This window comes from Leucopleurus acutus (genome assembly GCF_964270905.1).
Source record: "Leucopleurus acutus genome assembly, chromosome: 3".
Lineage (NCBI taxonomy): Eukaryota > Metazoa > Chordata > Mammalia > Artiodactyla > Delphinidae > Leucopleurus > Leucopleurus acutus.
Genome location: NC_139145.1, coordinates 75,428,819 through 75,445,621, shown reverse-complemented (window position 1 = coordinate 75,445,621; position 16,803 = coordinate 75,428,819). Strand labels below are relative to the sequence as shown.

The following is a 16,803-nucleotide window of genomic DNA, read 5'->3' as shown; positions in this document are numbered from 1 at the left end:
GGCACAGCTTAGCAAACTTTATAAAAGCTGCCAGAGTTTGCAGGATTCATGAGAGCGTGACTCACAAATGGAGTTTCTATTCATAAGGTCCTTATACCCTCTGGGAAAAGGAGAAAGGGTGTTCCATCACAGGAAGACAGTAGAACAAGGTTTAGTATCCAAATTTAATGAGTTGAGACATAGAAAAAGCTATTGCAACTAAGACCCCATGTTCTATCTTAAAGCACTGCCCTTGGAAGGCAAGAAATAAACATGTAGAACACCCATGAACTATAGGTAGGAGGGTACGGGGGGAGATCTGCCTTGGAAACCAAAATTATCCCACTAGAAATACATTCTTTCAGCATGCTAATCGTGGTTTAAGTGTAGTCCCAAAAGTTATGAACAAACAACTCCCTTCTTCCACCTCCAGCTTCCTTTCCTCGCCCTCCCCAGTCTGGTTTTGAATTGTGTAATTCCAAAGGGGATGAATATAGAATCCACGTCATATTTGCACCACATGTCTGCCACCACTAGAGTGTCTGCACATTAAAAGAGCTGGGCCTGTCTATAAACTTTCTTAAGGCTGGACTTTTAAAGAAGCAGCAAGTCATTGAGGTTTAAACGTATCATGTAGAGACTTTACTCAAACGCCTTCCAGTACCTTCACTGAGAATCTCTGCTCCAACCACAGCCAGTTGGGGTTTTCCTTCCCATGCCGAGAACAGTGCAGCTATACGACCCTCCTGGATGTCAGATCCCTGGATTGCCAGTGCCCTTGTCTCAGTGATGTCCTTAGCAATAAGCCATGCATTTTGCTGGGCCAAAATAAGGCATGTCCCTTCATTCAGCAAGATCATAATCAAGAGAAAACTAAGAGAGGATACAGTTAAAACATGGTCAACTCGATGAAAGGTATAACTTCCTGACACCGGTGACCCTTGGTGGTACCATCATATCCAAGTCTGTACCCCAATGTCTTAGCTTGGTGCCTGGCACATGGTAAGGATTTCAGAATATTTGGAGAGAGAGGGAGAGCTAGAGAGAGGAAAAGGAGGAAAAACAAGGAAAAGAAAACTAAAAAGGACCAAGCCTGTCATCCCACAGAAAGGATGGTATGCTCTGTAGAAATCTAGGCCTTTTGATTACAAGTCTACCCTCCTACAGTGAGTTTCATATTGGGTATTTCAAGTATATGTTTTTATTCTTTGAACCAGAATCTCATTTTTTTTAGTAGATGGGATTTATAGATATGCTCTCAGTGAAGCTCTGAAAGAGATCACAAAAGTAGCTAAGTAAGTCTACCTGTTTTGTCTATCATTGGAAAATGTAATGCCTACCCGTGGGCCGTTTTAGGCAGAGTCTCTAAAATAACTTGCCATCTGGTCACCCTGGGCTGTAGAAATATGGAATCCATGCCTAGATGAGTCAGCAAGTTAGATTACTTGAAAAACTGTTATTTAAATTTAAGCCTTCTTTCCAATTTTGGTCACAGAGAATGTGATTCCATATCCAAAAATGAAATCAAGGAGCAGCAAATTATCTGAATAATTCATGCCAGAATTACCCAAACACTTTTGCCTTTTTTCTTTCTTTTTTTTTTGAATACTGGTAATTCAGGACTAAGTAATTGAAGGGTTCAGGGAGACTTGAATCATCCTGATATTATTCAGATAAATGCCTCAAATTAACATTTTACTTGGTATTGACTCAACTCTAATCATGCTGGGTTTTGTCCTGCAGAAAGTGTTTTTAGTGTTTTTGAGCACAGCACCCCTTATATTAAAGTAGAAATACTCCATCCATGTCTAAATGATGATGATATTCTTAGACTACAACCTAAGATTTTTTAAGTTTTATTTATTTTTAGTTTAATTTTGGCCGTCCCTGTGCCCAACCTACTCCGTTCTCTATTCCTACTCCCCTGAGTCAACCGCTTGCTTGTCTTTAGGTGTTTTCTCTAGTATTCTGTTATTTCTTTTCTTTCTTTTTTTTTTTTTTAATTTTTTGCTGTGTTGGGTGTTTGTTGCTGCACGTGGGCTTTCTCTAGTTGCAACGAGCGGGGGCTACTCTTCATCACAGTGCACGCGCTTCTCATTGAGGTGGCTTCTCTCGTTGTGGAGCGTGGGCTCTAGGCACGCGGGCTTCAGTAGTTGTGGCACAAGGGCTCAGTAGTTGTGGCTCACAGACTCTAGAGCACAGGCTCAGTAGTTGTGGCGCGTGAGCTTAGTTGCTCCACGGCACGTGGGATCTTCCCGGACCAGGGCTCAAACCCGTGTCCCCTGCGTTGGCAGGCAGATTCTTAACCACTGTGCAACCAGGCAGTTCCCTGTATTTCTAAATAACATACTCATACAGACTTTAAATTTTAGATATTATCTCTACTGTCTATTGGCATCCTACTATAGAAGATAAAAATTATAGCTACCACTTATAAAGCACGTACCATGTACCAAAGAATATTCCAGGTTCTTCATGCATATTGACTGTTTTATTCTTTACAATGAATGACACAATATGGTAGATACTATTATTATCCAAACTTTGCAGATTGGAAACCAAGGCACAGAGAGATTATATATCTTGCCCAAAGTTACACAGTAACAGTGGTAATAAATTATGTAGCCGGGGTTTCAACTCAGTCAGTCTGGTTCCAAAATCCATGTTCTCAACAATGAACCAAATTTATCCATCTCGGTTTTGGCAACCAACTCTGCCCCCCACTCCAACACACACACACACACACACACACACACACCCCTGCTTCGTCTTCCCACCATCAATATAGTTGTATCACTTTTGGGGGTTATAAATTAGTATTTGGTGTTTATTATTATTATGACTATCTAAATATTAATCACAGTGGATCCATGCAGCATACTATTGTTACATTTCCTTATTCATGTAACTTTATGTTTTCCTTGGAGATAATTTGATTTTTAAGTTTACAGTTTATTTCCAAACACTCTGCTGGAGACAGAACCCTTCTTTTGGTGCATTCAGACAAATCAGGTACCTCTCGTGTTTCAGTCTGTTCACAGAGACACCGTCTTTCCTCTTACCCAAGTCTGTACTGCGACTATCTGTCAGCGCCACACAGCTGTCATCTGCAGTTTCCCACATACATCATTCTGGGAATTCCTTTTGCTTCTCTCTTGTGTAGAGCCCTATTTCCTGAATCTATTGTTTCCTCTTTTTTTGGTTTATTCTCTTACTTTGGTAAATATATCTTCCCATCCTATGGAGGTGAAGGGGGTCCTAAAATTTTTGAGCCCTTGCCTGGCTGAAATATCTTTGGTTTGCCCTCATATGGATTAGGAATATTTGGCTGGGTATAGAATTCTGGGTAGGAAACTATTTTCCCTTAGAATCTTGAACACATTATTTCATTTTCCTCAGTGTGTCTGTCAGGAAGCTCAATTCCTCTGTAATTGCTAATCCCTTGAAAGCTTTTACGATTTTCTCTTTATCCCCACTGTTTTGATTTCATGATATTTTGCCATGATTCCATTCTCATTCCTGGCGTGTGGGCACTCAGCCCGCTTTTTAAATCTGGAAACGTACACACTTCAATTCTGGGAAGTGTTTGGTACAATATCTTTGAAAATTTTATCCCCTCCAATTTCTCTGTTCACTTTTCTGGAAATACTATTATACTAATGTTCAACACATTGGACTAATCCTTTTCTAACTATTTTTTTCTACTTTTCTAACTATTTTCTAACCATTCTTCTGTACTTATCCATACTTTGGCTTTCTCTAAAAGTTCTTTCCAGAATATTTACTGAACTTTACCTTCCAACCTTTCTAATTTTTTATTTCGGCTATTATAGTGTTAATTTCTAATAGGACTTTGTTGGTTTTCTCTTTGTTACTTTTTCATGGCATTATATATGCAGAATTTATTTAAATTTTACAATCAAATACAAGTGTATATTTTTATCTTTTCTTCCTTTTTACAATGAAGGTAGCATACTGTACACACAGTCTGTCTTCTTGCTTTTTTCCACCTAACACATTGGAGGTCTTTATGTATTAGTATAGAGAGAGCTTCTTTATTCTTTTACATAGCTACATATTATTTCATTGTATGAATGTACTAATTTTTTTTAATTAATGCATTTATTTATTTTTGGCTGTGTTGGGTCTTCATTTCTGTGCGAGGGCTTTCTCTAGTTGCGGCGAGCAGGGGCCACTCTTCATTGCGGTGCGTGGGCCTCTCACTATCGCAGCCTCTCTTGTTGCAGAGCACAGGCTCTAGACACGCAGGCTCAGTAGTTGTGGCACATGGGCTCTAGTTGCTCCGCAGCATGTGGGATCTTCCCAGACCAGGGCTCGAACCCGTGTCTCCTGCATTGGCAGGCAGATTCTCAACCACTGCGCCACCAGGGAAGCCCTGAATGTACTATTTTTAATCCTTTCTACAGTTTTATTGAGAGTCTGGTCTCTTGTTGATTTGTAGCAGCTCTTTATATATTACACATTATAAAAACTGACCCTTTGTGTTATGAATTGCAAACATTTTCCCTGGTTTTTCTTTTCTTCTTGTTACAATTTTTTGAAGTTCTCATCACCTCCCTATATTACCTCTATTCACTTTGAATTCTGTTTCTCTGTTTATTTTGGTTTTTGTCTGTCATAGTAGCACTTCCCTCAAAAGTCTGGTGATCCCTGACTCATTCATATTTAGAAACAAGACACTAAAGCTCAATTAGAAGCTCTGGCTTTATGGGTAAGGCTTGTTGACTGGTAGATGTTTCTTCACACAGACTGGTTAAGTACTAGGCTCTTTTGTTGGGAAACTCACTAATTGTCAGTATTTGTAGGGCTTTTCTTTTGGCAGTTGATTTCTCAAGATAAGGAAACTCCAGTCTCCTTCTAGGGCCTATTAACCTGATTGCCAGGAATCTGTAGGTCAAACTAGCAGGAGATATGTTAATAATTGTGTTCTATAGGGACTCTCACTTAATCCCATGGTTTCCAGCCCCTTTAGCTGAAATCAGAGTCTCTCTGGTCCATGCGTTACAAACTGTAACCTCCAGTCTTTCTTCTTATTGGGAAAGGGACAGTCACCTGGCTGCACTGGGTCAGGGAGGTAATCTGGGGTATGAACTGCTACTTCCAAAAAGTTTCAAATAATCTTCCCATTTTCAGCACTCACACAGCACCCACTGTCACTTTCAGAAATTCATGGTACTTCTAGTTCCCGAGTCATGCAGTGCACATCAGTTTCCTGGCTTCCCTGACTATAGGCTTAGATTTCTGCTTTTCCTGCCTGCTCTGCTAAGTCAGTTCCACATATCAATCCATCCTTCTGTTTCTGAAATATTATTGGCATTTTGTGTGTTATCATCTCCTCTCTCATTTCCCTTTATTCATTTAGGTTGATGCTTTTTTATTTCTTTACTTTCATTTCAGTGTTGTTTTGTAAGAAAGAGATGATAAATCTATGTTTTTAATCCATCGTGCTTAATTGGAAGTTCCTAAAACATTTTTTAACCAACCAGGTTTTTCTTCCACCCTCTTCCCTTCCTTGCTCATGAACAACTCTCTGAAGTTCTCTTCAGATGAATAAATAAAAATAAGAATTAATAGACTACATGGTCTTTGTAAGCAAGTACGATTTTGAGGCCATAAAAACCCCAAGCCACTTGGGGTTCTCCATCCAAATGTGTCTTCACGTGAGCGAGTACCATTCCCAGAAATAGTTTGTTTTTGTCTGGTATAGCAACAAGAAGGAATTTAGTAATATGTAGTCTTGCTCAAACTCAGAAGATAACTCCTCCCTGGAAGATTTTATACTCAGAATGGGACTAATATCTCATGAAAATGAATGCTTCTACCCAGAGGGAAATTCACTTAAAAAGCAAAACTAAAACTGTTCCCAAGCTTGAGCTGGTACTTCTTTCCATAGGCTTATGAGGTATCAAGTATTGAGGGGAAAACAGCATTATTTTTCCCTAGATTCTTCTTTTTCCCATAGATTTACCTACTGTGGTCATCCAACATGCTACTACTCAGTAATCACACACCCAAAGAAAAAGCATTTCCTTTAAATGACTAATACTCAAGCTTACTGGAGAATAAAAGGTGTCACCAGTGAATCCAGTGAATAAAATATAAAAATCTCTTGTTTCCGCTCAACCAGCAGTACTATGCTTCCTATTTTGTTTGACTCTGATAAAATTCACTTGACTGTAGAATTTTGCCTGGTTTCCAATCAGCATAATTGAGAAATTACTTCCAGGGCCAAATTTAAAAGTGTCCACAAAGTATGTTATTAAGTAAAAACATACTTATTAATAAGTATGTTATTACTATTTATTGTTTAAAGAGTGGTTTATATGAAAAGAGAATAACTTGATTACTGGAATGAAGTATTCTTGAGTGTGGTTTGTGTGAGGATAATTTCCATTTTTGGTGAGCTGTTTAGTGGCATTGTATTGTAACTTGACCATAGTTTTATCTAATTTTGGCCTATGGTTTTTCTTCCGCTTAGGCATAATGACATCAATAGAAAAATGAAGAAATCCTACAGCATAAAGCACGTCGCTGAGCTAGAGTCAAAAGAATTCTTCTTATAAATCACTTTTTTACTATCTCTCATTGCTGCCCTTTGGATACCATTGGAAATGTCTGGACTGTCCTCTGTGGAAATAGAATCATGAGAACAGTGCCTCACCAGCAGAAGAATAGACTATCGGGATGCCTTAAATTTATAGCACTAGAGTATATAAGACACATTTTTGAGTGATATTTGTATATATAACTTGTTTTTAAAGAGATGCTGTTTAAAAGCATGGTTGGGCAAATGTATGTTTTTTAAGATTGATTCAACCTCCCCACAGGACATTCACCAAGCCACTGTCACCGTTTTGTATTTCATCAACTGCATGGGTGTTTGCTGATGTTGGTTGAACTTCCCTTTCCCCATAACATGGGCAGTTTGGGCTCAGCTTCTCAATGAGACCAGGTCAGTGCTATTGTTTTCTGTTAAGAGTGTTTTTTTCTGTCATTTCTACTTTTTGTATAAAGGAAATAAAACAATGTTAACAGCCACCTATAAGCTTGGGGCACTTACCTTCTAATAAATCTGTGATGTTCTAATTTCTAAGGGGCTTTAAGAGTATTTTGACGGCTGATATTTTATTTCAGGAACAAACTGCCCAGTTGAGCTGCTTTCCCATAGGGGTCAAAGAAAACATTCTCGTTTTCACTAAGTGCTAGAGGATCAGACAAGTATATAAAGTCAGTCAGTTCCTTCTGTCTTCTCAGATCGCAGTGTTGACATGAGAAAATACTAATGACAGCTAAGGATTTAGCCCCTTTCCTGGGTCACTTTTTTCTGCCTCTAACACATGATGAGGCCTGTCTAATTCCTTTAGGAGACAGTGTGGAGCCTGAGTTCATAACAGCTCTATTGTTGATGCAGCTCTTTGAATACATGTAAGAGTAAGTTCCAGATGGTTTTGTCCTATCATGTAAACATATATTTCTGTTGCAACTTCAAGAGTTTTATTTTCAAAGGGTTGCCATGGCCTGTAAGAGGCCTGTCAAATTTTAGTTTGAAAGTAGAATGTATTCTTATCAGTAGGAGGGAGCAGTGTATGCTATTAACAGTTACTAGCAATGTTACTGCAAACGTGGGCCATTCTGTATCCTGGTGGACCAAATAGGCCAAGGTACTGAATTAGGAGGCGATCTTGCATAGGTGGATCATTTGACAAACTTAGGCTTGATGAGATGCAGTGACGTATAGACGAAGGAGCTAATATTAAAGTGCCTTTTATGTACCAGCCATGCTTATTTGTAGGTATTATTACTTCCATTGTATAGATTAGAAAATTAAACTTCAGAACGTGTAAATCCTGTGTCCAAGGTACTACCACTAGCAATAGCAGAACTGGCTTCAGTACAAGTTTTCTCGTTATCCTCACGACACTATCCATCTGTCCTGCACTACACTATCTCCTTAGTGTATTGACGAGCACTCAGGAAGGGAGGGTTGTGGTGTTGGCTCTACTCCTGGGCAACTCTTTGGTCTTAGGCAAGGGACACTGCCTCTTTGATAAATCTGGGAAAGGGGGAGGCTGGCTTACCTACACATCTAGGAGGTAGGTTCCTTCCAACTTACAGAGCAACATGTCTATGAATTTCGGCCACGTTGCTCTGTCCTTGTTCAGGTCCTGTGAGTTCCTGTCGTCAGAGCCTGGTGCCGTGTGTGGTTCTGCGTTTCTCACATTGTCTTTTCCTCAAATGAGATGCCCTATTCTGATTGTGGCCCCTTGGCTTCCTATGCCCTCTTTGATTGCCTCCTCACATTTCACTGCTCTGTCCTAGTGTTTGAGATTCTACTAGGGAATATATGGCAAGCATATATGAAATGTGGATTCCCGTGTTTCCTGCTTGGTGCAGAGGAAGTTACACAGGAGTCACATGTGAGCCAGCCTTTGGGACTTAGCCCTAGAATGGGGTCTGCAAAGGACAGAGGCCCAGAGAGTGCTCTCTCTGTCCCCCAGAGGCCCCAGTTTTGTTCTTCAACAGGCTGTGTTTTTAAACTTGAAAGTTGAAGGGGACTGGGCATTCTGCAGGGATTTTATGAGCCAAACACAGAGTTCCCAGTTAAACACAGCAAAGAAAATGTGAAGAGTTTGAAAGAAAGAGATGCTGCCTTGACCCAGAAAGCTCTGGCAATTTGTTTATTGACACTATCATTTTAGATACCGCAGTCCTAAGCACAGAAGAACAAAGAATTTTTTAAAAAGGTAAAATAGGGAAGTCGAGCGGATTCAGATGAGCCAGACCACATGACAATGCATTCTATGTTTAATGATGTTGCTAGGACACTAAAAATGCTGGTTCTGGGCTTCCCTTGTGGCGCAGTGGTTGAGAGTCCGCCTGCCGATGCAGGGGACACGAGTTCGAGCCCCGGTCCAGGAAGATCCCACATGCTGCGGAGCGGCTGCACCCATGAGCCATGGCCGCTGAGCCTGCGCGTCCAGAGCCTGTGCTCCGCAACAGGAGAGGTCACAACAGTGAGAAGCCCGCGTACCACCAAAAAAAAAAAAAAAAAATGCTGGTTCTTAAATCACACATGTACAACTTTACCATCCAAGTTCCTTATGACATGGATGAATTATATGTGCTTGAAATTAATAGAAATGATGTTTTCCTTACCACAAACTTAGTTATGGGCAGAATTTTAAAAATGAAAACACAAACTCTTACTTCTTTATAGAAATCAAGACTCATTTACATGTTACAGAAAGAGTATGTTTCCTTTTAGTAAGCCCAGCTTTGGGGTCCCGGCCCTCACTCCCTCCCATCGGGCTAGTAAAACGAGTGAAGCTCTATCTGCATGCCTAATTACATGCAGCAGAGCAGGGAACTCAGCTCCGCTACAAAAAACTATCACAACATCTGTCAGCATCTTTTAAAGTCTGGCTGTTTTTATGTCACTAAAGGGACTTGTATTGCCAAAGTTCAACACATCAAATTAAGAATGTTTCTTAAAAAAGATAACAAGATACCAAACCTTCACCGCTTTGAATGGTTTTAATTCCCATTATTAGCATCAAGACCTCAACCCTAATAAGAAAGTTCTAGATGTACATCATGGGGTTGGGAGTGTGGATGAGACTCTGAAAGGTATCTTTAAGAAGCAAATTTTTACAAGTTTTTTTTTTTTCCTCAAAGTGTATATTCATAAGCCACATACTGAAAGGTACAGGCTGGAGGAAATGACCATAAAAGAAATATTTCAATAATTCCCTGAAAGACTCCTCGATACAAAATGGGTTCAATGTTATTTCTTCAATAGTCTCCTATGTGCTTAATGTTAAGTTGATAAAGCAAAGTAAGAATAAGGAATTCATTGCAACAGGGTTGATACCATTTCCCCAGATAAAAATGGACTTCGTGCTGTCTGTTGCCCATAACTCTGATTTGTTGCTCTATCTATGTGTCCTGTGTTATCTCTGGTAACACATTATTCTTTAACTATTGCATAGTTTTATATAACTTTTCAAGCACTTGATTTGTGTCTCCTAATGAGACCATAAGTTTGTTGATCTCAACAGTCATTGTTGTTGATCTCAATAGAACCACCTCTCATAGATGGTGGTTAGTGAATATCTACCAGCAATTTTTTCAATATTCTTACATCCATCTCATTTTCTTCTCATTTCTTCCCCATTCATCTTCTTCCACCCCTTCCTCTTCCTCTTTTTCTCTCCATTTCCTCCCTTGCTCTCTCTCCTTCCTGTTTGCTGTCATCTTCTCTCCCTTTTCTTCTCTCTTCTCTACTCTCAATTCTCAAGATCTCTAAGTCCTTTATATGGATCTGCCTTAGAAGAAGCCTGGCAAAGGAATTGCAGTAAGTAGAAATGTGTTGGACCCATGTTTTCAATGAAAAGTAAATCACCTCTCCCTTCTTGCCAAAGCATGTCAATAGAACACTGATTGTTCTATAAGCTGATGTGGTCAATAACCCATGATTGATCCATGCCAAGAATCAAGCCCTGTGCTAGGCACTCTCCTTGAATACAAGGGACCCAGAAGTCAGTATCAACGGTAGAGGGGCATACAAAGAGAGAGAAGTCTACCAAATTGTGTATTTGGAGGGACTTATGGGAAAAAAAAGTCTTCTAATTGGTTTATAACAGTAGTTCTCAAATTTTGCTGCACATTAGAATCACCTGGGGAAGCTTTTTCCAAATCTGATGCCCAAGCCAAACATCATAACAAATAAATCCAACTTTCTGGATAAAACCAACATAAGCATTTATAAAAACTGCCCCTGGACTCCAATGCGCAGTCAAGTTTTAAAACCAGTGCCTAAAAGTGTGTTCGGGCACTGTCAGCATTGGCCTCAGCTGGGAGTGTATTAGAAATGCAAAATCTTCCTTCTGGCATTTACCGTAGCCTCTATTTTTAGTTTTGTGATGCTGTGATCTATTGAGACAACATTTGAGAAGATAGCATGACAGAAAAACCCCCTTCCTCAAGGATAGGGGAAGAATGATGTACCCCCTAAACCTGGGATAGGGTATGGAGAAAAGACCACTAGGTGTTCTAGGGAAGTGTCATTGGGAAGTGTCGCATAATACTCTTATGTATAACGCGCCTATAAACTGAAAATCAATACTATAGTTTCATATGTAGGAAATTTATAAATCATATAATTATAGAAAGTGAGGCTTCTTTTCTGGATGGGATAGAAGACAGAACAATAATTTTTCCATAAAGGATGGGGTCACTGCACTTTTATGTTTAATCATAATGGGGCTAGCTTTTCAATTGTTATTGCCCCAAGTTTCCTAAAATCTACAGAAGTTAAGTCATCAGAAATCTACCCATCAGTCGATGGCAATAACCAAGATAAAGCACGCTGAAACAAAGACTAAAACTCACTCCCCAACCACTGCTGCAGGGGCTCCCCATAATATGCCAGCAAGATGCACGATGTATTTTATGACCTCATTACACAGTACAGTGCTGTACTGTATGCCAGATATGTTCCTTTGTTTACACGACATACACACACACACACACAGAGTGAATGCCTGTCATGTGCACAGCTGTCCCTAGTGGTGGAAATACAACTGTAAATCTATGGTAATGAAAGCATAGTGCTTTTGATGGAATGTGGAAAGTGTGAGTTAAAATAAATTTGAAAAGTGTAGCAATCTGTTGTGATGTTGTGGTCTTACTTATATTTGTATTTTATAAATACATTTTATCTCTTCTTTCTGTGGAATGCATTCTTGGAGTTGTTCAGCCGGTTAGGAACAAGGAAGACAGGAGTTAAATTCTATTATTTGTGGTAGGCAGTGCTATTCCCTTCTCAATACCCTTTCTTCCTAATTGAGAGAAGTCAATTAAGTGTTCTCAGGTAAAACTACTTTCCCAGGTGCTCTTGAAATCAGGAATGCCCACGTGACTCAGTTCTGGCCAATGAAAAGTCAGTTGAAATCATGACGTGGTGCTTTAGAGAATTTTGTGGAGGAAGAAGCTTACCTAGCACTTGTCTTTGCCCCTGTACTTTTCCCTCTGGGGTAGAGCAGCGCCTCTTGCAGCCATGAGAACAAAGTCCCATGCTGAAAAAGGAAGAAAAGGAAAGAGAAGGCACCTGGTTCCATGAGCAGCTGCTGTGTAAGCCCTGGACTGTCCTGCATATTATCTAAGTGAGTAAAATAAGTTCTTTTCATTGACCAAGTCACTGATACCCGGCTTCTGGTAGGAGTAGCCAAATATAAAACCTAATTGATGTACTCAGCATACAGAATAAGTAGTATACATCCGATAGTTCATTGGGATAAAGGCACATTTCACAAATTGTGTTCCATCCACCAGTAGCTCTAGATGTTTGGCTGTGCTTTACGATTAAAGGAGGTTTTGCTAGTTTGGTAAACAGTGCATACAGAATCCCATAACACATCGTGATGTACCACCTTCAGAAACAAAGGACTCGCTCTCCCAGCTGCTGGCAGTACTACTAGCCCCGGAGCCTTCTCCAAGAATTAGCCTTCCCCAAGAATTGCCCTTGGCTGGAGAAAGGCGCCTTGCCTAAGAGCATGCCCCTTCCCAGGGCAGCCTGTATCCAACGGCTGGTCAGTGTAGGGGGTTGACCCGCTCAGCCCCTCACCCAACTGGAGACAACTCCAGAAAGCCACCCTAGCTCCAGAGCTCCCCGTGGGCTTGGCCCAACTTCTTCCTCTGCCTTATGCTGTTTCCCTCCCCTCCCCTCCCCTGTTGATCCCAGGAACCATTTATAATAAACTTCCTGTACACTAATCTCCAGGTCAGAGTCCACTTACCAGGGAACTCAAACTAGGACAGCATATTCGCATGCTCGAGTCTTGAACAATCCCAGAGTACGAAAGAAACCTTTAATTGTGTTAGGTGTTTAAACTGATTTGTAAACCAGAGAACTTTTAGAACACTTTTCACATTCCCCCAGAGTGGTTTCCCTTAATATGAGTTTGGGAGCTACTGGAATCAATTTTAGATCATTGTACAAATATGGAATTTAGACTATTATGACAAAGGTTCAGTGTCAAATCAAAATGCATGTGGCCACGGCAGAACTATTTAGCCAAACTTCAAAGAAATGCAACCAAAGTTATACTCTGTTGGAATACAACTTTGTTTGCTAATAATGTCAAATTGATACTTAATGTAGCAGCCTGTGGTCATTATTATTGTAACATACCTTTCTCAGGGTCCTTCCATAGGCTATGGACCCAGATGTAATCCATCAACCTCATTTCACTGCTGATGGCTGAACTACATCCTAAGTCCCCAAAGAAATGTCATCTCTGAACTGTGGAATTTCTCAAAAATCAATATAAGAAATAGCCATAAAGAAAAAAGTTTCTATATATTTTTTTATCAAACTCTTATTGAAACCATCATATGTTTAAAAAGCCAATGGCTCTATTAGGAGTCATAAAATAAATTCTTCTTAGAGTTAGTGCTAGGAAAAAATCTGCTTCTATAGAAAAACTGGCATGCTTCTTTTTATTAGCTAATAAGAACCTCATATAACTTGTGTTTTCCTTTTTGTCTTGCCTGCTAGGAAAGGTCAAAAGTAAAGTTTGCATTCCATCTCAGTAGCAATCCTTAGCTTAGTTCTTTCTAGTACATTCTTTCGTGGGTATCCATGTAGGATTGGTTACTGGACCCGCCATGGATATCAAAGTCCAAAGATGCTAAAGTCCCATAGTTGGCCCTCTATGTGTCCTTGGGCTTCACATTCGCAGATTCATTCAACCGCGATGGTAACAGAATACATGAGCTGCAGTTGATAGGATCCGCGGATACGGAGGGCTGGCTGTATACCAGTCTTTCTCACCTTCACCCCCTTTCTTTATTCTTACTTCTTTATGCTTTTTCAATAGTTGTGGCCCATCTGTATTATAAGCCACCCCTAGACCTTCTGAAAATAAGTAGGCTGAAATAAATATAAAGGATCCTATTATCTTTTCCCCACTTTACCCCCTGCCTCTCCAATCCTGTCCATTCATTTTATCTAACTGATGTTGAAACCCACAACAACCGTGTGTGCAAGGCAATGATGATTCAAAGTGTAAGAGAACTGTTACCTCGAGTTGCTCACTGTCTATCCAGGATGGGAGAGATCACATACACACTTATGTGAAGTGCAAGACGAGGAGCAGTGTGTGTGGTACGGGCTCCAGGGCCAATGTTGTTGACAGGAGGGGGAACTCACTCTTGGTCTGGCTGAGGCCAGGCATGTGCCCTGTGAGTTTCCCATTTAATAGAGGCAAACAAATACCCTCAGACACAGTGATTGGCTACCCAGTCCCCACGGAGTGTAATCCAGTGTCAAAGTGAGGGTCACATCTGAACACGGCACTGCGTGTCCACAGCCAAATGACCTTACTGGTAGTTTGTCCAACTCACAGACTCTTGGCAAATGTTCAGTCAGCCTTAACTTGGCCAAGCAATGCGTATTTTCTAACACAGAGACAGGTAGGAAGAGATTCAGAAATGGGTTCTCTATTTTATTCACCTGCCAGGGTCTTAGTCCTAGCCTCTCAGAGCCTTCATTGCAAGCCCTCCTGGGGCAGCCCCATGGACTCCCGCTGGTGGTGACCGTGCAGTTAACCCTGCCCGGCTCCACTCAAGATGCCCTGCAGAGGGGAGCGCCTTCAGCTCTGCTGTGGCCCACTTCTCTGAGCTTTCTTAGCTGGTGACTGAGCACAGCAGAGGCATCAGAGTCGGCATATCCTCCTGCCAGGGAACTCCTCTAAGGGCAGGTGGTGGCCCAGGACTCCCCTCACCCGGCCGAATCTTTCTCCAAAAGGTGCTGCAGTCTGAGACTCTTCCCTCCACCTCCCTACACAGGTGTCTGCCCTGTGTGCCAGTCTGAAGCCTCTTCATGCTACTCCTGTTCCCTCCCCCTTCATCCTTCCCAAGGCCTGTCCCTCAATCACTCTCTTGCACCTCTAGTCCCATTTTGATGGCTGTTTGTCAGATGACCTTAACCGACACACCACTCCTTGACCTTCATCTTTGGACCCACCTCCTTTTAGTCTTTCACCCTCTTCAAGGTTCAGCCTCCTCTTGGAGTAAGCATTCAGCATGGGTTATCCTTTTCTTTCTACTTACCTTAGAAAGTAGAGGCTGGGTGGGAGGCTCTACTTCCCACCCAGCCTTCCCCCCAGCTGGGAGGCTGGGGTCAGCATGGTGCTTAGGACCCTGTGGGTGGAAGTGGGTAGGGGTATGGGTCTTCTCCTGGCAAAGAGGAACGTGGTGCTAGTATGTACGTCTCCTGTAACTTGTGCCAAAAGAACCTATTTCCTTCCCCGCCTTGAGCTATATCACAGAAAGCCATATTCTGTTCTGTTAAGCTGGTGGGGGCAGGGAGAGGCAGTATGTGATTGAGGAAAACTCACCCTGTAACACAGGCAAAACATGCCACCTGAGTTCAAAGAAAAACATGCCCAATAAGAGATGGAAAGGAGCTTTCATTCTGCATTAAGCTCCACCCACCCCCTCCCCTTTTTTGCATTTCTTGTCCCTTATGCAAAAATTTTGCTGCTCACAGGTGAATAATTCACACTTCCCTTCTCTCACGCCAGGTCCCTCCTTCACATTTTCCATATTTGACTTAATAAATTAAGAACATGCTAATAAATTACTCAAGTTATCTCTCGTTATTTGTAGCATTTATTTCCCTTATATTCATCTTTTTTAAAAGAGATGTACTTTTAAATATATTTTACATTTTCATAAATTTGTTACAAGCATTGAGTAGCAGGGACAGGGAATAAATAACAAGTTAGATTGAAAGTTACTTGTCATTATGTTATTAATGGTGGTTGCCTTTGTGGAGGCCCATCTTTTTTGCGCAGGATTTATTGTCACAGCCAATTTCTAAAACCTATAAAGACTTCAAGGAGAAAGGAGCCATTCCATTGTAGCCTGTCCGAATGGATTCCTGACATCATGGCTGCAAACCTCCCTGTTTATCTGGATCTGCAGACACATCTGCAAGAAGAATCCCATGATTTCATACTCCGAACAACTGCTGGGTTGTAATGATGTCCCCAGGAGGAAGCAATTCATCCTTAAGCTTCAGAGTGATCAGAAGGGAATGGAAAGTGCTTCTTTCTGCCTATATGTCCAAAAGCAGCATTCCAAGTGAATCCCTGGCCATTGTTTCTTCCCGGACTTAAACTCTGACAGCGAAGCAAAATCACACCTCTGATTTTAGGATCATTTTACCAGACTATATCTTGGCACTTAAAATTCTTACTTTATTTGCATATCCTTCAGCCTCCTCCTAGACATTTTAAATGGCTGAGCATCCCCTTGTGTGCCCCTTTTGTTTTCCAGACACACCACAAACCATAAGGACCACATGGACTGCAGGATACTAAGTGCTCAGTCACAGGGTTTCTTGATTGGCTACCTAATTAAATAAATCTCCTTGCCTGGAGGAAACTAAGTTAAAATAACATTGAGGTCCGTCCCTAAGCCCGCAAGAGAGAAGAAAATTTAAAACCAGGGCTGAAAATTTCCTCTGTTTTGCAATGAATATTGCAGAATGGCTGTCAGATGGAGTTTCAAATACGTATTAACATTTTCCTAAACATGAGTTCAGACCCCACAGTCTCCTATATGTTGCAGGTTTGGCTGACATTAGTTCCTGGAGGATTACCCTGTTGGAAACCGTCAGCCATGAAGTGACTCTACCCACTCCGCCTGCTGTTAGATCTTCTTATTGTAAGGTAAGAGACCGCTTTCTCCTGCTTTTCAGTAATAAACACATCGAAAAGAAAAGCATGGTATGCT

General features: G+C 41.0%; 1 protein-coding gene across 1 annotated transcript in view; it reads left to right on the top strand.

Annotated features, from left to right (window-relative positions):
* Nucleotides 1-6,563, top strand: part of SNCAIP (synuclein alpha interacting protein) — a gene marked incomplete at both ends in the record, with an annotated part of 80,692 nt that extends 74,129 nt beyond the window's left edge. Inside the window, one exon of the mRNA XM_082837209.1 lies at nt 6,479-6,563. Coding sequence (XP_082693335.1) covers nt 6,479-6,563 — 85 coding nt within the window. The remainder of the gene's footprint in view (nt 1-6,478) is intronic.
* Nucleotides 6,564-16,803: the final 10,240 nt, after the last annotated feature.